Raw genomic sequence first — 22806 nt, 5'->3', positions numbered from 1 at the left:
CAAGATTCATTTAGAGGAACAGGTTGTCTAAGACAAGGCAGCATCACACCACCTGAAACAACCCCCTCCAGCCCATCAGGTGGACACCTGATGTTTCCAGTAAGATAGATGTGACTCGGAAAGTTACACTTAAGTTTATTTCATAGTTAGACACAGCCTACAGTGTTCTTTCACCATTAAACATTGTCTATGATATATATTATTTGTGAATAGAAATACATGTCTGCAGCAATAAAGCAAAGCAAGAACCCCATGATAAAGAGCGAGCACCTTTGGACTGCGTAGTTTAAACTTTCCCCTACGATTCTCTGCGCTGTGTTGCTTAGACAACTACTTAATTATTAACTCCAAATCATTCTGAGAGAACCGCTGTGGTCCTGTGAGGAGCAAAAATTGTAAATGGAAGGTCGGTCTGATTATGCAATTTGGTCTGTGAGCTATTTTCATACTAAGCTTTTCTATATAAAAAGAGACCAAGTTCTTGAAATTTTCAAGCACAGCAAATAAAATACTTATGGCTGGTCTGGGGGCTTGTAGAGGTTCAGCTGAAAATACATCAACTCTGAGGTCAGTAACATTCTTTAAAATTAGCACTTGCCCAATCGTTTCACTGAACTAGGTAATGGATTCGCCAATGCAGTAGCAAAGTTTGAGGAGTTGTGTGTCTGGAGTAAGTGATTTCCCTTTGTGCTGCAGCTTCCCATACACAGGCAGATGTAAGGTAAGCGTTCTTCAGTGAGGTATTTTTCAAGTTCCCCATGAAGGTTATTTCTGGGGTTTGCTTCATCTTCAGTAGGCAGCAGCTGGTAAAACAGCGCTCTGTGCATGTCTGCATTGAAACCAGCCATTCGGTATGGATGGGACTGACTTAAATGTGTATCGGTCTCGCCTCTCAGCACGAGTAGATGGGACAGAAGAATATGGCTAATAGTACGAAGAGGAAAAGGTTTCAGACTTCTTCCTTTGTCTCTTAGATTGCTTCAGGACTGGCTGAAGAATAGGAGTTAGTCACATCAGGAAAAACTGAAGTCCACAAAAGCATGGCATACCGCGCTCTTGGGGGCAAAAAGTAAGTGCGTGAAGAAGGACAAGTAACGTTTGTACGCAGATGTTAATGGCAGGTTGTGGACACAGGTAACCGAGCTCTTTACCGTGAGGATGAGAGAGAGTCTTCTGTCGTCTTCATGCTTCCATGTCCTTAATGTGTTCCCCAGCTTTCTCAATATCAGATTGAACCTTTTTCAGATGCAAAATAGCAGAAAGTAAAGCAATTTTAGTCATCGTGAACTCCTTTGAGCAGCTCTGATGGCTTTGGGATTTCTTTCATTCCTGAAAGAAACAAGCAGCTTGTTAGAAGAAAATAGACAACCTTATTTCTGTCAGTAAAACAAAACTGTCTGGTAGACAAAGCATGCCTCTTTAATTGTATGTTTATTTTCTCTACAGTGTCTCAAGTGGCCAGTGAGCCTTTCTTTCCTCCTCAGAAATGCTCAGCACATCAGGGCTCACAGGGGCCAGCACTGGCAAGGTCAAAGCTGTATCATTAAGCTGTAGATGGTTTTGCTCAGCAAGGGGCAGCTGTCAGAACCAGTATGAGTCACTGTCCCCAGTAAACCCGACACCAAGGACAATAGCTTTTTTTGTACTTAGGAAAACAACCAAGAACAGGAAGTTATCAGATGCCTCTAGGTATTACAAAATTTCTACCCTGAAAGTTTTCTGTAGTATAACTAGGATCTGCGTTAAAAGGAACATTTAAGCACTTTCATTTGAGTATCGTGAAGGACTGAGCACGATAGCCCATCGCTGCTTGACAGACAGCATCACGTACAGGCTACGTCCTTCCGGTACAAACCCCACGCTAAGATGCCCACCTGCATTGCTATCAATACTGAATGCAGAGACAAAGATTTGGCTGACAGTACATAAACACAGAGAAAATACTTGTGAAGCTTGGAGTAAAGGTGAAATTGGCACTTCTCAAACTTACCAAGTTTATCTTGCAGCAAAGTAATTTGTTTCAGCTGAAACTTGCACTAGTGATGGATAGAGGGCTTGGGAAACTCCAAACAGGTCTCATTTATTTAATGATACTGATCTCTTCAAATGCAGAGTACGCTCATCGTCTCTATTTTTTATAATGGAAAGTGTGACTAACTTTCCAAGTAAGCTAGGAGGGAGGGGGTTTTGGCTTTATTTTTGTAATTTCTTTATTACTGTTTAATTCCTTGACACTTCACCAGGTTGCAGTGCAACTGGATGAATTTCATTACTGATCTCTAAAACTGCTGTTTGCCAGTGACGTTTACCTTTTATTTTCTTAATCCTACTCCAGGTAACGTGTCCTTTTAGAACATGCCAGATGTTTTACCCTTTGTCTACTCAGGCTGCTCACATAATTGTCTTTTTCTTAGTCGAGTCCCCCTACAAAGTTACTCTCTTAACACTTGTTTGCTTGTGCTGCTCTGCCATGCTCTGTCTGCCGACAGCTTCATCAGATGCCGTTGTCCACAACACGTGGTTGCAAACTGGCCACCTTGATCCTTCTCAAGCCTTTACCTTGTACTCAGACCTGGCATCGCTACCTTGTGCCCTGCACCATCAATAGCTTCTGCAGTCCGATTTTCTATTTTTACTTCGAATCACTCCTGAAAAAGCCACCACTCTTCTGCATTTCCTGGGTTAGTCACTGCCCTGTCTCAGTGCAAGTTCCAGGGACGTGGTGCTTGCTTAGTATGTTTTAGTAATGGTTTCGAGTCATTAATACTGATGATTCAGAGGAACGCTGCCCACCCAGAACACCCTCACCTGAGAGCACAACGCGGACAAAGCTCCTACCCAACTCACTCCCAGTACAGACAGGGATGCCGGAGGGCCGCCTTGTGCGTGAGGGCAGAGGCTGGCGTTAGAGCAACGCCACTTGTTTTGTTAAAGTAATTACGTGTCAGAGAAAACAAGGAAAGGTTATTGTATTTATACTCCACCCAACAATTACTGCCTTCTTGCAACTGACGGTACACAGTGCCTTGACTTTAATCAGTCACTTTGCTTTCTGCAGCCAAGTTAAATTAATGCTATGGCTTTCTCTGAGATGTCAATTTTGGCTAATACTTTCTTTGAAGTTAAATTGAATGCTGAGGAATTTCAGAGACTGAACAGTCAATCTCTAGGTAAACTTACATGTTTCCATATCTCTCCAGTCCTCTCAATGACAATAGTTTCTGATTTATTGACGGGTGATGTAACCTTGTAGTCATCAGACAAGAGACCCAGAATAGGATACTGATTCCTGTACCTGTATTAAAAAGAGTTGCAAACCTGTAAACCGCAGTCTGCGTGCCTGTAGCCAAATCACTAACTCTGATCTTGCCATATAGTCCTTCCAGCCATTAATCCCCAAAGATTTTCACTAGTAACTAAAAACCTAATACAGTCATTTAAACGTCACTTTAACATGCTGGCCACCCCTCCAATTGCTGTTACAATGCTCAGTATTGAATCCTCCCCGGACAGGAAAACCTATCTGGACTTTCTCCCCTTTAAGTTGAACAGGCAGTATTAAAACATCTGCAGGAATAACTTGGTTAACAGAGGCTATACAATGGAAAATCAAAAGGATGTATTTTTAAGAAAGGTGAATAACTACGTTACTTCTTAGTGATGACAGTTGTTACACCAGGGGACTGACTGCCTGGTAATTTCTCATGCTTCAGTCTGAAGAGGTCCTGAGAAAACCAAAAGTAAACACTCAAATGAAATAATGTTTTAGTTCACTGAAGTCACAACAAAATATTTGCAGAAATTCCACTCAAAGAGCAGTCTGAAAGAGTCTGTCCTTCCGAAAGACTGGCAGAGGAACAGCATTCAGTTAAAAACAACCCTAACCCCAGTTCCTGAACCAGGAGAGTACAAGTGACTTCCTAGTAAGTTCCCACCTACACAGAAAGTAGAGGCTTAAATATAAAAACTCTTGGAAGAGAAGTAAGTCGCATTATTTTACCTCTTGCAGTTGTTTAATAAAAGCATCTTTCTCCTCCAACGTCGACGTCAGCTCATGCAACCTTATCTGCAAGTCGCTGTTACTTCCTTCTCTCCTTGATATATCTTGCTGGAATTGGCTCAGCTGAGACTACAAAACATATGTTAAGGAGTAGTTAGGTGTTTGGTGCTCCCTGCAGGTCGCCCTTCAGTATGTACCTAGGACTCCGGATGTATTTTTTCATTAAGTTACAAACAGTAAGATTTGAATTAGTGTGGTTTAAAAAACGCTATGGACATGCACAAAACCCAGTGATTTTCAAGTTAGAATGTTGAGCTGCACAGTAAATTCAGAAAGTGCTAATTGATACTGGTAGAATTCAGTCCAGTTTCATGGGTTTGTAACTCAGTAAAGCTAATACATCACTGGACAAGGTGAACTGGCTTCCAGGGTGGTAAAATATTACTGCAGTGCTTTAAATGAGAGATGTTTCCTATATGTAGTTTTGACTGGGACTTACCTTCATTTTCTGTTGGGTGTCTTTTGGCTAGTTTCTTACTGTAGCAGGATGCACAAAATACCCCTTTAAGAAAAGACTGCTAATCTGATTAATCCCCAATTTCTACATCTAAAGTATTTGTTTTAAATCACAGTTTTATGTTCTACCGTAAGGGTTTCTGAGCCATCATTAGCGTCTATGTATAAAGTAACTGCAGAACCAAAAGATATCTAAAAAGTACATATGGTAGATCTTTCCTGTTCTCAATTTAAAAAGCAGCTGTTTCCCTGCAGTCATACAAGGTGAGGAATACCACATGCCAAGTTAATCAACTTACCCTAAGACCGCGGATCTCACGATCTTTATCCTCTCTCAAGCTATTGATCATCTCTACGTAACGGCTAGAGAGTTCATCTGTGGTGGTCTGTAGTGTTGGATTAGAGCAGGTCTACAGAAAATTAATTTTCATATGTTAATGCATCTGTATCTGTGAATAACAGCTATTGAACACGGAACAAGTGAGCCTGTTACCTGTAGTCTAAGGCTCTGGATCTCTTGCTCCAAGGCACGCTTGCAGTACTCCAGTTCCTTCAGCTGACAATCCTTTTCTCCCTCACTGAGCCGAAGAGAGAGGAGCTGTTCTTCCAGCGAGCGACACTTTGCAGTACTCTCTCTGAGTCCTTGCTGGAAAGCACACAAGTGGAATGAATGCGTGGCGTTCCTTAAGGAAGTAACAGGATCACACACATACACAAACATACAGCAGGCAGCAGTAACTGAGAGTACTCAGAAGTCAGCATACTGGCTAGTTTTGGGCTGACTGTAATGACACTGGAAATAGGTTTTTTAGATTTACCTGCTGCTGACGATTATTCTCTCTCAGAGAAGTCAACATAGTTTCATATTCTTTTACTTGAGAATCTTTAAAAGCCAAATCCTTCTTAAGTAAGACACTGTCAGTTTCTAACTTCTGTAAGACAAAAGTGTTTAGGGTCAATAGCTGCAATTTTTCAGTAAGCTTTTCCCGTATTCAGACTGCAACATACTGAGTAATTAGTAAGTGATGTTTAGAACTGAGAAAAGACTCAATTTTCTTGAAACGATGGGTTTTTAACTGCATGGCACACAGTTGCCCATCACTGTAGCTTTGGCTACAGTGGCTTTGTGTGGTGTGGCAAGTGCTGCAATCCTGGATGCTGCTCTTTCAGTCTGTCCCAGAAAGAACTATTTGTAGTTATTAAACAGAAACCAACAAAAAAACCCAAAACTAAGACCACCTCACTGCACAGACTCCTTGTTCTATGTTAAAAGATGACAGTTAAAACTCCCTCTTCCCCTCCTTAAACTTTGCATTTTACACGAGAATGCTGTGACGTTTCCAGTGGTGCTGAGTGGTGCTGGTGGGGAAATGTTTCTGCTTTCCTAACAGCGATTATCTACTGTCTGTATCAGCAGCTGTAGAGCTCCAGCTTCCAAGCTGGGATGCCCGTACCCCCACTGGAGTTGGTAAAGCCACCAGCCGACAACAGCTTTCCCATGAAGCGGGAAGTACGACGTTGTCCGGGGCGAATGGAACTGAGGTCTCCAGATTCCCAGAGCAGTGCTAGTAAACGGGCATTGGTGTATATGCCGTGTTCATGTTAAAAGTAAAAACACAGTTCCATACGCTTACACCAATGTAGATATATATGCATTGTATATACCAATTCAGAGCTTTAAATCTGATTTCACTCAGCAGGGTCTTTTCTTCCTTTGGAAGTACTTGGTTTTTTAGGCTTCAACAAATTGAACGCTTGAAAACCACAGCTAGAAAGAAATCTAACCTCATCCGCTGTACGAGTCTTGCAAGTCCACTAATAAACCAGCCATTCCCATTAAAGCACCTGGACTTCCCAACCTAAATGTCATCAGAGCAGACTTCCCACTGACAGGTAAAACCAAGTGGACGAGGCCACGGGAACTCCACAGCACAGCTTACCCCCAAGTCGTCCTGCAAATGGCACAGCTCTTCGCGTAAATTTTTGAAAGTGGAAAGCACAAGTCTCAAAGATTTATCTGATGTCACTCTCATCTAGGAGGGGAAAAAAATGTGAATGTATACTTCTGATTAATGAGTGTGCTTTGTTTACAATATGCCTGACAATGGGTAGAACAGAAAATGGCTATACAGCTGAAAGTAACTTTTACTGTTAGAACTACTGCACATCGTTCCCTGAAGTGCCTGCAGTTTCTAGAGAGAAACACATTTTCATGCATTTTGTTCTGCAAATGGCATAGTTCTTTCATTACTGCCTTGTAACACAGGATAACATTTTTAAAATGGAAGGAACAAGAGAGTAAAGAACTGCATTTGTACAACCAATAAAGGGAAAAATAAATGTGTTAATATTGCACAATCAGTTTTTGAGTGTTCAGAGTTTTGTGACTTACACCGATTTACTACGCTACCTGAGAAGCCACAGACGAATGAGTCATCACCTTTGAGATGTGGCAAAGCACGCTTTCAGCCCAAGGGCAAGAGAATTTAATTAAAATTTTACAAAATTTAAATTAAAAAAAGCCATACAACCAACTCCTCCCTTTTAAAGGAAAAAGATCCCAAAGATTAAAGGAGTCAACTGTATGAAAAAGAAAGGCAGCAGTGCACAACAGCCTAACGCTTCCTCTTTTTTAATGCATGTTAACAGCTTTGTATTGATTCACGTTAAAACACAAATTGTCACATTTCATGATACATTTCTAATATTTGAAAGAAGAAAAATTGACTTTGAAAGAACACTCAAAATAATTCCTCAAATCTTTGACCCATCCGGAAGGGCTGACTATTCTTTGCAGAAGATCTATTTTTTTACTATCTGGACACAAATGAAGCCCTCCTGTCTGTTTCTCCTCCTCTGATACTTTCCCTTACCTTTATCTGTTGATCATTCAAATTGACGAAAGCTATCAAGATCTCCATCAACATGGTGACTAGCCCTTGTATTTTTTATCCCCACTGGTGCTATCATGTGACTGAGGCTTCAAAAATAACACTCCTAGTGTGTACCTCACCTGTTTGTTTTTTAATTGAAGTGGCATTTCAGTTTTGACTTACGGTTTTGTTGGTTTTATTGTGAAATCTACTATGAGTAGATTAAAAGAAGGAATTAAGTCAAAATGGTTGAATTTGGACTATAAAAATATAAGTAAATCCCCACTCAGCAATTACTTAGTGCTAGAAGTAGCTAGATTCCATAGGTGCTGTGTACTTCTACAGTGAAATTCTCCATGCTTTTAGACTTGAGCCTCTGGGCATACCCAGCAGAGTCTTTTACCTGCGCAGTTTGACAGCCAGCTCAGAATCCTCCTCAGATGTAAAAACGTACCACACATAACTGTCCGAGAGGTCTGTAGTCTGGGAGCACACTTTGTATGTATGCTGACAAAATCCGGTTCCCCAAAAGACACTTCAGCTGCATTTTTTTTAAGCACAGATGAGAGAATGTAAAACCAGCTGGACTTAAAGAAAACGGGAAATACGCATTTCAGCTCTTTCACACACAGGTGAGCTGAAGTGGCTTCCTGGGACGGTGTTCTAACATGAGGTCATGAAATATGTTGGCGTCAGTGTCCTTCTCCATTGTAAAAGAATCACAGAATAATTCAGGTTGGAAGGGACTTGGGAGGTCACCTTGTCCAACCCTCCTGCTTAAAGCAGGATCAGCTGTGAAGTCAGACCAGGTTGCTCATTCACAACTCCATTCAAATGTATTTTTTACCAGGAAGTGACTCTAAGCTGCAGCTCCTGGGTAGGATCACCTTCCCCCTACCGCAGGGAGACCAGATCTAGACACACCTGCTAGCAGTGCAGGTTGGTTTGGATCCTGTTCTAACACACCTACATGCCCATGGTTCTGGAGTCAACAGTGGGATTCACGCTACAGCACTGTTTTTAATGTTTTATCAAAGGCAGGGGCCAATTCCAATCAGCTATCTTCAAAGCACTTCATAAAGAGGTGGAGTGTTTTTCTGAAAAACGTATTGCAGAGAGTATTACAGTGCTAGGAAGGAACAAAATGAACAACCATTATCAGAATCTTGCATTTGTATCTGACTGCCTGACAGCCAACCCCATGTGGCTGGAAAAAGCAGGTTGAGATGGTTGGGTAGCTAAAGAAAAGATCAGAAGACACAAAAACCATTTATAAATGGAACCAAACCAGAAAGGGTTATGTTTTGTTACGGAAGGTCATAAGCATGCCTCGGAGATCAGTGCTATGTTGCAGGTTTTTAACCAGAACATTTGTAAAAGGTGAGACCTAACGTGAGCATTGTATGTAGTTGGTAATTGATTCTGAATTCAACATTCAGTAAAGCATCCGCTATTTGCCTTTAGGTTTTAAAGTAAAGCATTAATATACAACACAAACAAATAAAAAGATGAAAGATGTGTGTTCTGTAACTGGTCAAAAGCCAAGATGGTTTCCAGTGAAACTGCAAGAAAGCACCAGTAAAGCTCAGTTTACAATGCACAAGTAGTCTGTGGAACCAACTGCCACAACACGCCACTCGGAGCCATCTGTATGATTCCATACCCTTTACACTAGAAAAAACGGAATAAGCAGAACAGAAGTATGTTATGTGCAAAATCCCTAGTATGTGTAAGCCAGCTTCCACTGTTCACGTTACTGTAGGCTTCCACACACCCCCTCCACCTCACTCACGTACCTGGAGGAGATAACGAATCTGCTGCTTTGTTGCCTCAGACAGTCCTTTAGGAATTAAATCTTCAATATCTTCAGTCTACGCAAAGAAGGGAGGAAAGGGGAGATGTCTTGATTAAGAATTTTGCCTGGTAGATCATAATGTGGTTTCTTCATTAGTTACATGGGTCTACTATGAAAAACATGTTTAGTACAAGGCAAGTAAGAATGAAAATAGATCAAAGTGTATCCAGAAAATTTCCAAAGTCTTATATATGTGTGGCATATAAAAACTGAGATGAAGTGATACATGAAGCATATATTCAAATCATTAGGTTTAACATTTAGTTTAAAAGCAGTATTCAAAACAATCCTCTCTCAAGAAAGTAAGAGCTGATGCTCAAACGGAACTCCCAGCAGTTTATGATAGGAGCAAATCTCGTGTTTCTAAACAAAGAACAGACTGTCAATAAACTAAGGATGACCAGAGTGTCACAGGAGATACTGCCAGTGGTTACATGGCATTGCTTCATGTAATTTAATCCTGGATAAATATTTCTGCCATATACACAATGCCTTTAAAAATAACAGAGGTGCTGATGATTCTACCATGGCCCAATTCACAAAAGCAAGCTCTCTGTAGACGCAAGAAGTCTGTTCTGTCAGCTTGCATTCCTCTCCTTTCTGTGAGAGGCAGCGCTCTTCACTTGCAGTGCATGGCAGCACATGTTGCTGAACAGCAGCTTTATTGGCAAGAATGAAAGATCCTTTGCAAAAAAACGCAGAGTGAAAATACATGTAGCTGTGTAAGTTTGTTTTACAATGCAACCACTATTGGCACAACAGGAAAGACTTTCAAAATTTGACTCTCATACTGGAATAATGCAAATTATTAAAGTTTCCTTTCAATATTATCACATTTGCAAATACATGCCTCGCAGTAGGTTTCAGGCTCTGAATGTTATTAACAAGCAGGAATCTAAGTAACAAAGACCAGCATCCTTCATTTAAACTGGCTTAGCTTAATTTGCCTGAAGATCCACACCACTGCTATTAGCACTACATGTCAGGAAAACAGCTTGCTAAGAGCGTGCCTGATGCTTACCTGAGATGTCCATTCGATGTCATGGTTCCTGTAAAACAGACAAAATCCAAGGGACCAATTAACAGAAAGCTTCTTAAGAACTTTAAGAATTCATGCCCATATTCACAACTATAAAAAGATTATCTTTAAAATATAGAGCAAGGAAAGTTCTTAATCTGATAAAGAGCTGTTACCTTCCTTTTAAGGTGCTAGGCAACATGAGTTGTTAAATGTGACTGCGTAGAAATATCTGAGGAGACTGGAATACTAATAGCAGGACAGTTCACACAGGCTAACTATCTCCGTTTCTTTTGGGCAGTATCCCCAGTTATGTCTGGTTAACCCAATTACATTCTTAATTGGCTGGGTAATGGTTTACCCAGAACTATGCTGCAATGTACTGACATGCCTGAAGTGTTTACTTAGCAGTGTCAGGGTTTTTGTGACGTTTAAATTCCACTTTTTCCCTGCTATGGGACCACTTTTCTTATTTCAGTTAACTTGGAAAGCACCAAACGAGACTGGGAGTGAGGGGGAAGAACGAAGCGATGGTGAGGGAAGGGTAAGAACATTGTGAAGACTCGTATTACCGGCTGCTGTGATTCTGCCTTTCTTTTCAAAGGCAATCTGTAGGGCTCTGCAGAATACCTGCTTAACGTTAATTTGCATGTAGATACTGAGCTTTATGCCTTATGGTGGCCATCTTTTAACCCACGACAGAACATAATACCATGACAGAACAAAGGAAATGGCAGCTTGGACATCTGTGTTGTTTCCTTCTTCAGGACATAATAACAGAATTGTATCATTAAATATATGTCAGAGTATGCTGTAAGTATATTCTCTGCTCTACGTGCAAACAGGCATGGGATATGTAATTCTTACTGCATATTAGTCTAAACAATTTGAAAAAGCATCAAAGTCAGTGAATTTACTTGGCTTACAGCATTTTTGTGTCCTCTGTTACTCAGCAAATTAGATTAATATGTAAAATACACAGTCAATTCTAGTTGTCGGAGGGGAAAAAAAAAAACCAACTTGCAAACAATACTGTCCCCTCAACTGTGCAATGCTAGGATTTCTGGAATACTGAAATGATACAATAGGTATAATGAATGCCAATACCTTCCGCCTATCTTTTCCACATGCTGTAGTAAACAACTGTACAAGTCATTGGTCTTGCGGTTCAGTTCAGCAAGGAGCTCACCAAAGTAGCGGCAGTCCAGCTGGTCATTATTTTCCTGAGAGCAACCCACCTAGGAGAAGATACCCAAGAAGATCATAATTGAGTTCCTTTCTTTGGGATGAAAGCTGAACATGAAAACGCTACAAGTATGATGGATTTGGTTTTGTCTGCTCTTACTAATTTGCAATTTGTTTACACTGTTCTTTTCCTTGGTATTGAGTCCTCCCTGTATTCTGGTTTTTGGCAAACTATACAGAAATAAATGACCTCCTTTACAACAACAAGAAATACGCAAAGTATTATCTCCTACAGCAATATAATCATCATTATTCTAAAATAGAAAGTGTTGGGAATTAGGAAATCTTATTAATAGACATATTTCCATAGCTGTAGTGGATAAAATGCCTGTGGGCAGCACCCAGATAAAACCAGCTGGGTGCAAGATTCCCCACCGCAAAAACGGTATTTGTATTGCCACAGTTCAAATGTTTACATGTGTGAACAATAAAATAATTTCAACAGCAACCTGAACTGAGTGTACCCGCGTTGGTTTATGGGAGTATCTGGCTATGGAAGATTCCACGTAGCTCTAACACTAAGGTCACCAAGTATGTCTTGCCACCTATACATCGAATAGATGCACAGGAGGACTGCTGTGCTCCCTCCCACAACTGAAATAATAGTATACATGCATAGCAAGCCTCCTGCAGCCCTTAGAAACTCCAGAACTTGCAACCTGCTGTAAAATGAAGGGCAAAGGAAGCTAGTTTTGTGCTTCCAGTGAATCTATGTCAAACACGTCTACCTCAGATTGAAATATATTTGAAATCCTTATTGATCAGTTTAGATAGAAAGCAATCCTGAATTGATGTATGTCCAGTTTATAAAGTAATGTATCTTTTCTCCAAAACTAGAGCCATCTTTTGTTGTACTACTCAATCTTTCATTGTACAAAGACTGACAGATGAAACCCGACTCAATCAACGGGTAACACTTTGAGATAAAGAAAAAATCAAAAAAACCCAGCAAGACTTAACACACTTAAAGGACAACAGAACGATGATCAGTCAGTACAATTAAGCGCAGGTCTAGCCAACAAGAAATAGGATACAACACCTAAAACTGCCCCTTTTTTTTTTCCTTAACAGCATGCAACAAAGTCTTGGGCAGTTCTAGACAATGTCTGCAATCACAGCATGTGAAGAAGTTACCTGCAACAGACACACAAACTCTGATGTTTACTTACAATGGGTGTATGGCGCTTAATGACCCTACTATGAGTTTGAACAAAAACTTTCAAGATTGGGGATTAGCAATTTTATGTATCTGTAAAGTTTTGTACTCTGCATACAAAACAAAACCGCATTGTGAATAGTAAAACATTCAGCAAATGATTCTTACCGGTTCACACGTTTGAACTGTTACCCTCCTGACTGTATTTCCTCCGCAGTCATCGCTCACAGAGACTGGAATTATTTCACAGGGGCTACCGGTCTGTGTCTGCTGGCACTGGTGAGTGACCTGGGACTGCTCCGAGTGCTGGCAGGGCTGGACAACACGGCACTGATCGGCTTGCTGGGGAACCTGACACTGGTGGGAAAATTGATACTGCTTCTCCTAGAAAGAAGAATGAACTTTTTTAAGCTGCTGGACACTTCTTAATGAGATGGAAGCTTACTATGAATATATAAATGAATGAAATGTGGTTTTGCATGGAAAGACTGATGACAAATTTCAGATATTTTAAGAATCCTAATAAAATTGCTTTTTTTTCCTAATTGAACATGAGTTTGCCTTACACTTTCATACTTCAAGGTTGTAATTCCCAAATTTTAGTAGCTGCAAATGAAAAGCACGGAAGATACACCTTTCCTAACCAAGCTGTACATTTCATTATGTTGTTACTCTTAACATACTCGGGCAACAGGGACCTCTGTTATTTAATTTTAAACACATGCATATCCTGTTTCATTAAGTATTTTAGAGATAAAAAAGAGCTCCAGTTGAACTGAGTTTTTGTTACTTCAGTTAGAAAAAAATTTAGTACAGGAAATGGCTCAAGACATTTTCCTCTGTAAATGCTTTCAGCAATTCCACATTCAGAGTGTACACTATATAAGGGACACAGACACGTGTCTTGTTTTTATTATCAAGAACAGTGCTATTTACAAAACCAGCCCCCAAAACAATAAACTAGAAACTAGTTTATGTTCCAGTTAAAACACTGAAAGCTACAGCTTTCAGCAAACTTAATTGTTTCTCTAGATCATGGCTTTTACAAGTTTACTTCAAAAAAATATGTATTGTGTTCTACGTAGAAGTATATAAACGCACATCCTAGGCTTAATTTTGACTTAAAACTCACAATACAGTTATATTTAAAAGGTTGAACCAATGCCTTAATTCTGCACCAAAATCAGAACACAGAGACTACACTACATCTGCATTACAGTGGCACAAGAGGAGCAGAGTGAGGACCCAATGCTGACAGTCTCCCTATCTGAGGAGGTTTTACATCGGGTTTTGAACAGGCCACACACCCATTAGCAGTCGTAGCACACTGGGTGCACTCTTTCAACAGATTCTGATTTCACCTGAAAGAAATCTAGTTTGCATGGTCCAAGACCACGGTGCAGTGTAAACCAAAGAGCGGTAGGTATGTAGTAAGAGACTGGGAAATTTTCTTCAAAATTACACTCCTGATTTGACGTAAATTTAGATATACCCTGGGTAACAAAAAACAGAAGTAGAAATACAGTTTCCAGGACTAGACCCCACACTTTATTATTCTGTGGGAAGAAAAAAGCTATTATCCATCATTAGCTCAAATTTTTTTGCTTTTCACTTTAGGGTATGGATATCACACCTAATTTATCTATCTAAAATCCAGAATGGAATGAAAACTTCAGTTAAAAAACAAGCAAACAAAAAACCCAAACAGATAAGATTAATCACTCTGAAAAAGCTTTAATTTCAAAATTTCTCCTGTTGAAAATAACAGTATTTCAGAGCAATAAAAAAGGAAATAATATTTTTGCTATTGACAAAACACCAACTCTACGACGAAATCTCAGACAGCTTTACCAAATATTTTTTTTTCAAGAATGAGTAAAAAAAAAAAAAAGAAAAATTAAAGCTAAAATTTTTCTTTTCATTTTGTGTAAAAATCTGCATTGGTTACTCTGTTGTGGAGCTACTGCAAGAAACTAATTCTCAGTCAGTATTCAGACAAAGACTGACAGTGCTAGAGATACAACAGCGGTTTTCATTATTAGTCTGAAATAATAAATTCTTAGTAAAAATATAGCAAACCTTCCAACTTCTGCTCTCCTTACATACAGAAACTGTTTCATTTACTTTAAAAATGTGTCCTATACCTCAACAAGGCAATTCTCAGGTTGGCAGTAGTTCCCAACAACAAAAAAAACCACTCAGGAACATTACTTTTCTGCTACCATCTCAATTTTCTTTTGCAATAGATAATACAAACAATCAACTTACTTGGTGCGGATTTAATAGCTCATATTTTCTTATTGTCTTTTCATAGATGACATTATTTCCAGGACAGAAATTCCCCCCTCTAAAAAATGGGGATAATGGCTCCTGTAAAACATTTTAATAAAAACATTCATAAATGTTGCCAAACAGCAAATTCAGAATTGGTGTAATTTTGACTAAATATGTAATCTGAAGACAAAAAATACTTCAAGTTCTTTAATATATGTACATTTGAGTGTATGTCCATTTGGAAACAAAGTGACTGTTCTTCCATCGAGACACCATTTGAAATAAGCACAGTAGAAACAGTTAGAAATTCATTTCCGCTAGTGATGCTATTGAAGCATATTAACAGAGACTTAACTGCTGAGAGGTGGGAAGCCTCATGGGTGAGTCTGTAGTTTTTTTAATCCCTAATAATTTCATCTCTCACAATCAGAGGTACAGACCATGTGATTTCAAAATATTTAGCATCCCCTGATGGAGGTAGCTGAGCACTTTACCGAATCGGGATAATTACGGGAGGAAGAGTTACGCAAGTAGAACCCCAGCACTAAACAGTTTTCCTACCTGATCAGGATTCTCAATAATAATCCTTCGAACAGTGCCCTGCAAGGAAGAAAATCAGTAATGTTTCAGTGATTACTGCACTTTAATCTCTAAAACCTTTTATACTTAGAGCTCAGGCTTACACGGATTCCCAAAGTAATCTTAGTACGGTCATCGGCTATAAACATATTGAGATCCCCTGGCCGAAATCACCTAGGGGTGTTTTAAAGCCAGGGCCTTTCCACCCCAAAGGAAAGAATCCATTTACGGTGTGGCAGTACACAATCTGGACTCTCAGTTTTAAGAGTTTGTATTTTCTTGGTCACCTCTTTGCAGGTCTGAGGGAATTAGTCCCTATTTTCTGTAAGTGCCAACAGAATAGGAAACAAATCAAAGCTGACATACTGGACTAGGTCTTCAAGGATCACATCTCCCCCGTTCCACAGACACCGTCTTTTACTTACAGTCTTTCATGTTACATATTAAGGTCAGCTGCTGTAAAGGGATGTACATCTAAAAAACTTTTTGTTTCACCAAGGGAAGAAAATTTGTATTTTGCTTAAACACCGAAATGAAAGGGGCAGAGGAACTGCCAACGAACCACATCAGGTCACTATCCAACGCACCAAGCAGAGGCAATTGTTTCAATAAGTAAGCACAAAACTCCATAATTGACACCTACGAAAAAGATGCCCACATGGAATATCTGCACATTCTTGAATGAAAAATGAAATATGCCTTTTTAAATTACAGAAATCCGTGAGTGGCAGCAGCTTTGTTCATTTTCGAAGAGATTCTTTCACTTTTTTCCCCAGCACTGCCTACAAGCAATTGCAGACACTGTCTTCCATTTTGTAGACCACGACCAGTTATAACAAATTATACACATTGCTTGAAGCCTCCACACCCAGTTCTTTATCCAAGTAAGCAGAATTCCCACTGAATCTAATCTAAGGACTGGGCAATTTGTTAGTTTACAGCATACTATTTATTCTTCCTCACAGTACAAACTTCCAGTTTTCATAATAAATCACTTCTTCCCTTGACCCGTGGGCAGTGCTTGGGAAGCTTATATTGCTGCAGTTCCATCTCGGAGACGTTCTTAACTGGGTAAGAGCAGCTCTGAAGTAGGTCAGATTTCCAGCTGTGAACTGTTGCATAAGTTTAGGAAGCCTGAAGCGGTTTTCCTAATCTCCCAAGAGTGAATCATAACAGCACCAGGAAAGTGAAATCAAAGTAGAAAAGAAACTGTTTTAGCAGCAATCTTAATAATTAAGAAATCTCAAAATTGTAACTGCTGCAGAAAACTTAGAAAGCTGCTTATTCCTCCACCCACATGCCGTGTACTTGAGGCAGGTCCATCAAGGAAGGGAACCCACTGACGCTCACAGACTCTCTGTAGTGGGACATAACACTGAAAAGAGACGATATGGAGGTCTAGAACATACAGTCCAATTCCTACATCACTCTGACACCTACAGAATTTGAACTAAAAAGTAAAATACTTAAAAAATGAATGCCCACTGGTACTTCCTTCACACCAGTTTCACAGCAGGCAGAGCCCCGACTCCCAGTACCTCCTCTGACCCAGGCGAGGCAGCTCCGAGCTTCGCACCACTGGCTCTGTCCATCCTGGAGCACTCCGGTGCTACGACAATACAAGTACCATGGGAGAGCAGTAATTGTTCTTACTCAGAGCTGACTACCATTGTATGGCACATGAAAACAAGGCAAGCATTGTGCATGAAATTAAAAGGGACATTTTCAATTTACTGAAAAGTTGGACAAACCTGCCTGAACTAAATCATGCTGCCACAGGGCTGTGGAATACGTAAGTCACGCTGTCTAGTTCAGAAAGGATAACGCGTAAAATTATTTTATCTAGTTACCTATGTGTTCTCAGAGGAATACATTCAGAACTGAGAAGACTAGAGCATTTTAAGTTGAAATATACTTTTAAAATATTCAAAAGGATGGTCTAATCATATGTGGAATATTATACAGAACCTAAGAATGTTTTGCTTGGATAAAATTATGCTTATTTTTAAGATACCCAAACTCTTTCATTTCCAAAGAACTTTGATGCAGATACATTTCCCTCGCTCCATCACAAACACGGATTTGCCTGCCCTCCCTCCCATACCAGCCAAGCAGGCTGGACTTGCACGGGCTGGGATGGGACCGAGAAGCCAGAAACCCTGTGACTCTGTGCCTGAACTACCCACACATAGTTCCTTGCTCTGCCCAAGGAGCTGCCTTCCCCAAGGCCTCTGGAGCGGTTCCCTCGACAGCACGAGTGTGCTGCAGGAGGTACGCTGCGATGGAAGGCAACCTCGGGTTGTTACAGATTGTTCCATCATTCCCAAGGGGCATAGCGCAGGCTCCTCTCTGCGATCTCCTACAATGCTTGAGAGATGCAACACTTTGTAACTGGGAGAAGGAAGGGGAGGGTGGGATTTTAACGGGGAGAGCCCAGTGCTGTTGTGGATTTCAGTGGCATGACTGGGTTTGGGATTTGTAAGGACATGATTAGTAATTCTGGGTCTACGTTTATAAGGATAACTTCAAAAGGTATATGCTAAAACTTTCATAATGATTTTTGCCAGTCTTTAAGATCTTGAAATAAGATTTTAAAATTTTAAAATAAGCATTTGATAGATTTATCCAGTACAAATTTTATGAAAAACCAATCAGTACGCTAACTTTTACTTCAACAAGTTTCCCTTAGCTTCAGACAAACCAGCGATTAAGGTGAGAATTTCAACTATATCAAAACCTTTTATCCATAACATATTGTCTTGTTAATTACAAGCAATCTAGTCATCTAATCAGAATTTATGAGTTACATTTGGCAGCTGAAATACGGAAATGGCAGGCTACGTTTGAGGGCTGTTTAAACAATACAGACAAATCTTACAAGCTGGTTAATATTATACTATTTTCACAACAGGAGGCGAGAGCCTTGAGCACTTCACAGAACCCAGCCCAGCCATGAAAAGATCTTACTCACAACATTTCTCACATGGATAGACAACTCCTACAAAGGCTGTCAGGATTTTGCTCTGTGCACTGACAGCAGACATCTTGTGTGTGCCATTTCATATGTTATTTTTTCATGACCACTGTGAAAGGGTTCATACATGTAAGCTATACTGGAAGAGAATTTATTCTAAACAACATTCTTCCTTTAGATCAAGCAGACGAGAGCAAAATTTGCTGTGAATTACTCTGGATGAAGCTTGCCATGGCTGGGAGTAGCATTTGGCTTCTACATCAAACATAAAACAAAGTTAGACCGAAAAAGTAAAGAAAACGGAATCCTGAACCACAAAAAAATACAATCATGTGTACTATACGCACACACCAGTTTCAAATTTTCCCTCCCTCTAGCTTATTAAAAATGTATATAAACACAACAGAACACACCAACCATGAGACTAAATAATAAGACAGTGTATCAACAGCGATGTAGACGTTCATTATCATTAATCTACAAAAGCTCTGCAGAAGTCAATTAAACGTTGCTCAAAGATAGGCCTTTGCCTTATCAACAGTAAGAAGCTTAAACCACAGCTCTAGGCTGCCATTAACTGAAAATTCTAGTGTTAAAACACCTATGCGAGTTAGGTATTGTTACATTATGCAGTTTATGTAGCTATACATGATCTGCTCAAAGGGCAACTGAATCAAAAAGAGAATTGCACTTCTTCACGTTGCAGCTCTTTGGGAACTTCCTACGTTCTTCCCAGCACTTCTTTCTGACAACTCCCATTCAGCACCAAGTATGCAATTTCTGTCTGCTCCCAGGTGACTTCCTTGTTTGTAAACCATTTTCTTCTTTAATAACTTCCTAATAATCTTTATTAAGCACCTTCCCTCTCCACCATTAAAACTGCAACACACACAAAGCCTGATTTGAACTACACCCTCTTTTGTCTTTAAAGTCTAATCCAGCAAAACACTTCAGCACGAAATTATTTTTCATCAGCACGACTTAATGGATTTGGTGACTAAAACAGATGTTGAAAATTAAACATACTTCGTACAGCAGAGACAGCATTTGAGCCTACAATCAAATTGTTCACATACTTATCTGAGTAGAGGAAGCCTGGGACTGCAGTATTTATTCTAATGAATACTTAATTAATTGAACGCAATTCAGACTATCATCGAGCCTAGTTGAGCAGATCACTTATCTGGGAAGTGAGAGACCGGTGTTTACACTCCTGCCCCACATCTTGCAAAAGAGGGATTAACAGCTTTGATGGAGCAGGAATGTGCCTGTCACATCCAAGTCATACAAAACTATTAGTGAAGCAGCTCACTGTCCAGAATTTACAGAAGCCATCCTGCAGAGGAAGGCAGCCCTTAAACAATGCAAATATGGCTTTGAAAGGTGAACGGATTTCATATTGGTCTCAATCTCTATTCTTTTTCATAGTTAATTATTTTTATACCGCAGGAAAGAAAATTAAGTAAGAGTTCAACTTGAAACAAATAAACATTCCCATATTGAAGATACCAATCCTGCTCGATATTAATGCCAGTCTGAAGTCTAAGAGAAAAAAATTGTTTAAGAATAAATTCTGATCTCCTTTTCAGTTTTATAGTCAAAGCTGTTCTTAAGCCATTGGTTTCTAGTTTTGTTTTTAAGATTTAGCTAAGGTATTAATCGCATATGTTAAAATTATACTAAATTCCATCAATTCCTTCAAGCCATTCCCTGAATACACACACAGCAGCAAACCTGCTCAACTACATTGTGAAGGCCTTTAAAGCAAAGCTATATGAACTCCATTACTTCCCTGCCTGCTAAGTTGCACACGTTATTAGCATCATCGATTTAAACAGAACTATTAAGCACACACACCTTATATTATATTTACATGAGTAGCACCAAGTAAGCAGAAAAAGCTGTGCACATCCCGCCCGTGGGAAGGGGAGCACCCACAGCCTGGGAAGCAGGAGCACCCGGCACCCGCTCGGGCTAGACTTTTACCGTTCCATTGACGGTAAAAGGGCAAAAATACTGCCCAGAATAAGGTATTTAGAAGTTCAAGTTTAAAAAAATGCAAATTGGAGTGGCCAAACAGGACACAAATATGGGATTGACCGATCCATTCAAAGTCAAATGAAAAGGAGAAACGTGAAGGGAAGGTCATTTGAAGAGCTCTAGATTACAGCGGGTTTCTGAGGTACGAAGCTCTCCTTACTCGACCGAGACAGGAGTTACTTCGTTAGCTGCCATTTCCAAGCAGAGATCTTTCCCGCCCTTCTCTGCACGGCGCCATGAGCGCGGCGGGCAGACGCTGCCGGGACGGGCGGTAAGGCCTGCGAAGGGCCGCCCGCCCCGCAGCCTGCCCTCCCTCCCGCGGGCGCGCAGCCCATCCACCACTGAACGAGTAAATAAATTACGGGTTTGGGGTACACACGCTGCCAAAGGAAAAGCCCCACCGTGGATTAAAGACGACCTGTTCCGCTCCCGGGAGCCCGCGGGAAGCGGCCGGGCCCCTCAGGGCAGCCGCGGGATGGCGAGCGGCCCAGGCCGGCCCTCCCGCCCACAGCCCCCCGCTCCGGCAGGCCGCTCTCTGGGGCCTCCTGAGACGGAAGACCCGTGTTTTTTCTAAGACGGGTGTTTTGTGGAAGGGCCGAGTGTTTTTAAAGGCCGTCACGGGCACGGACGGGTCTCTCCGCTCAATCTGAGGCGAAACGACTTTTTCGAAGGAAAACCCCCGGGCACACACAGGGCGGGTTGTGAACGGCTCGGCCAGGCCGGCCCCCGCGGCAGGCTGCGGACCGGGCCTCTCCACGGCGCCCGGCCTCGCTCCCCCCGGCGGGAAACCCGTCCCGACCCTCCTCTCCGCCGGGCATGACCTACAGAAGGCCCGCAGCCTTGCCGCCGTCGCCGGCGGCACAAGGGCGTCTGGCTCACGGCCTGGCGCCGCCTTTGCACCCGGGGCAGCCTTTGGCTTCGACGCCGCCGCCGCAGCCCGGGCGGGAACGGGGCACCGCGGCGGGCAGGGCCGCGGGGCGGCCGGGCGGGCAGGTGCGCCAGCGGCGGCGCAGCCCAGGGCAGGCGGCGGGGAGCAGCGCCCGGGGAGGGAGGGCGCGGTGGGCAGGAGACCCGGCGGCCGCGCCCCGCCGTACCTGTTGCGGCGGGTCGCAGCCGGAGATGACTTGCTGGTAGCCGTGCGAGCACTCCAGCGGCGAGGCCGCCCGGGAGGAGCAGGACGTGCTCACCCGCCGGCAGCCGGGGCCGTAGGTCCGCACCCGGTCGTAGGCCACGCTGCTTTCCTGCTGCTGGTGGGGCGCGGGCTCGAAGCAGGGCAGGGGCCGCGGCGGCGGCTCCGGGCAGGGCGGCGGCTCCCGGCACGGCGGCGGCGGCGGGGACTCCAGCCAGGGTGGCGGCTCCCGGCAGGGCAGGGGCCGGGGCAGCGGCTCCGGGCAGGGCGGGGGCTCGCGGCAGGGCAGGGGCCGGGGCAGCGGCTCCGGGCAGGACACGGGCCGCCGGCCGGCGGGGAGCGTGCTGTAGTGCTGCTGGCGCCGGTAGTAGTGGTGGTGCTGCTGCTGCTGCTGCTGGAGGTGCGGGGGCAACGTGAGGGGCTGCAGCTGCTGCTGGCCCCCGTACATCCCGGCCGCGCTCAGGGACCGCCGGCTCCAGGGGGAGCGGGGCGGCAAACGCAGGAAGGAGCCGGGGCAGGGCGGCGATTAGTACTTGCGAGAGAGCCGCGCCTAGGGCGGGTCACACCTTGGGGTGGCAGAGCCCCGCGGCCGCCTCCCCCTCTCCGGGCAGGGGGCCAGCCGGCAGCGAGCCCGCCGCTACCAGCGCCCGGGAGCGGCCGGGGCGCAGGGGGCAGCCGGGGTCGGCAGCCGCGGCTGCCGCCGGCAGGAGGGCGCAGCAGGGGCGCGACATGGCAGACCGGCGGCAGCCCGGGCCCCGCGGGGTCGTGGCAGACGTCCCGGGCTTGCTTTGGAGCAGATTCGCCTCCCTGGCTCACCTCCGGGTCCTGCCGTGGCGAAGGACTTCTCCGAGTAGCAGACACCGCCCTCGGTTCCAGGCTTCTGCTACAGCACCGTAATGAAACCTCGCTAATGGAGAAAGTAGAGAAAAACAAAGCATCGTGCCGTTTAATAAAGCCTTTTGTTATTAATCTATTTACAACGTGTGTAGGGGGAGCGTACATACACAGTTATCTGCTACTCAGTTAAATGACCCGAATACTTTCGGCAGGGGGTTACAAACTTCCCTGCAGAGCACACTGCATCTGCAGGAGCCATCGCCTTCTCCCCCGCGCAGCAAACTCTGCCCGTAGCAGCAGTTGTCTGGGA

General features: G+C 42.8%; 1 protein-coding gene across 1 annotated transcript; it reads right to left on the bottom strand.

Moving 5' to 3' along the window:
- Nucleotides 1–22562, bottom strand: POF1B (POF1B actin binding protein). The gene is made up of 14 exons (XM_075512882.1): nucleotides 21625–22562; nucleotides 15499–15537; nucleotides 14932–15033; nucleotides 12832–13047; nucleotides 11370–11500; nucleotides 10266–10293; nucleotides 9186–9260; nucleotides 6457–6549; nucleotides 5335–5448; nucleotides 5010–5162; nucleotides 4816–4926; nucleotides 4001–4129; nucleotides 3652–3725; nucleotides 1–3295 (listed from the first exon to the last, which is right to left on the bottom strand). The coding sequence occupies exons 1-14, from the start codon at nucleotides 22105–22107 to the stop codon at nucleotides 3160–3162; spliced, it is 1884 nt and encodes a 627-aa protein (XP_075368997.1). The 5' UTR covers nucleotides 22108–22562; the 3' UTR covers nucleotides 1–3159.
- Between the last annotated feature and the right edge of the window lie 244 nt (nucleotides 22563–22806).

Source organism: Mycteria americana, chromosome 10 (genome assembly GCF_035582795.1).
Source record: "Mycteria americana isolate JAX WOST 10 ecotype Jacksonville Zoo and Gardens chromosome 10, USCA_MyAme_1.0, whole genome shotgun sequence".
NCBI classification, from domain to species: domain Eukaryota; kingdom Metazoa; phylum Chordata; class Aves; order Ciconiiformes; family Ciconiidae; genus Mycteria; species Mycteria americana.
The sequence above is the reverse complement of the archived record's forward strand: the minus strand, read 5'-3'. Positions and strand labels throughout refer to the sequence as shown.

What these genes read in the sequence shown, in the direction of transcription:
- POF1B (XM_075512882.1), bottom strand. Translation starts at nt 22,107, where the DNA reads ATGTACGGGGGCCAGCAGCAGCTGCAGCCCCTCACGTTGCCCCCGCAC. An exon ending in TCCAGAGCCTTAGACTACAG is followed by an intron (nt 4,927 to 5,009) that starts GTAACAGGCTCA and finishes AATTTTCTGTAG; the next exon opens with ACCTGCTCTAATCCAACACT. An exon ending in ACAACTGTCATCACTAAGAA is followed by an intron (nt 3,296 to 3,651) that starts GTAACGTAGTTA and finishes TTTTTAATACAG; the next exon opens with GTACAGGAATCAGTATCCTA.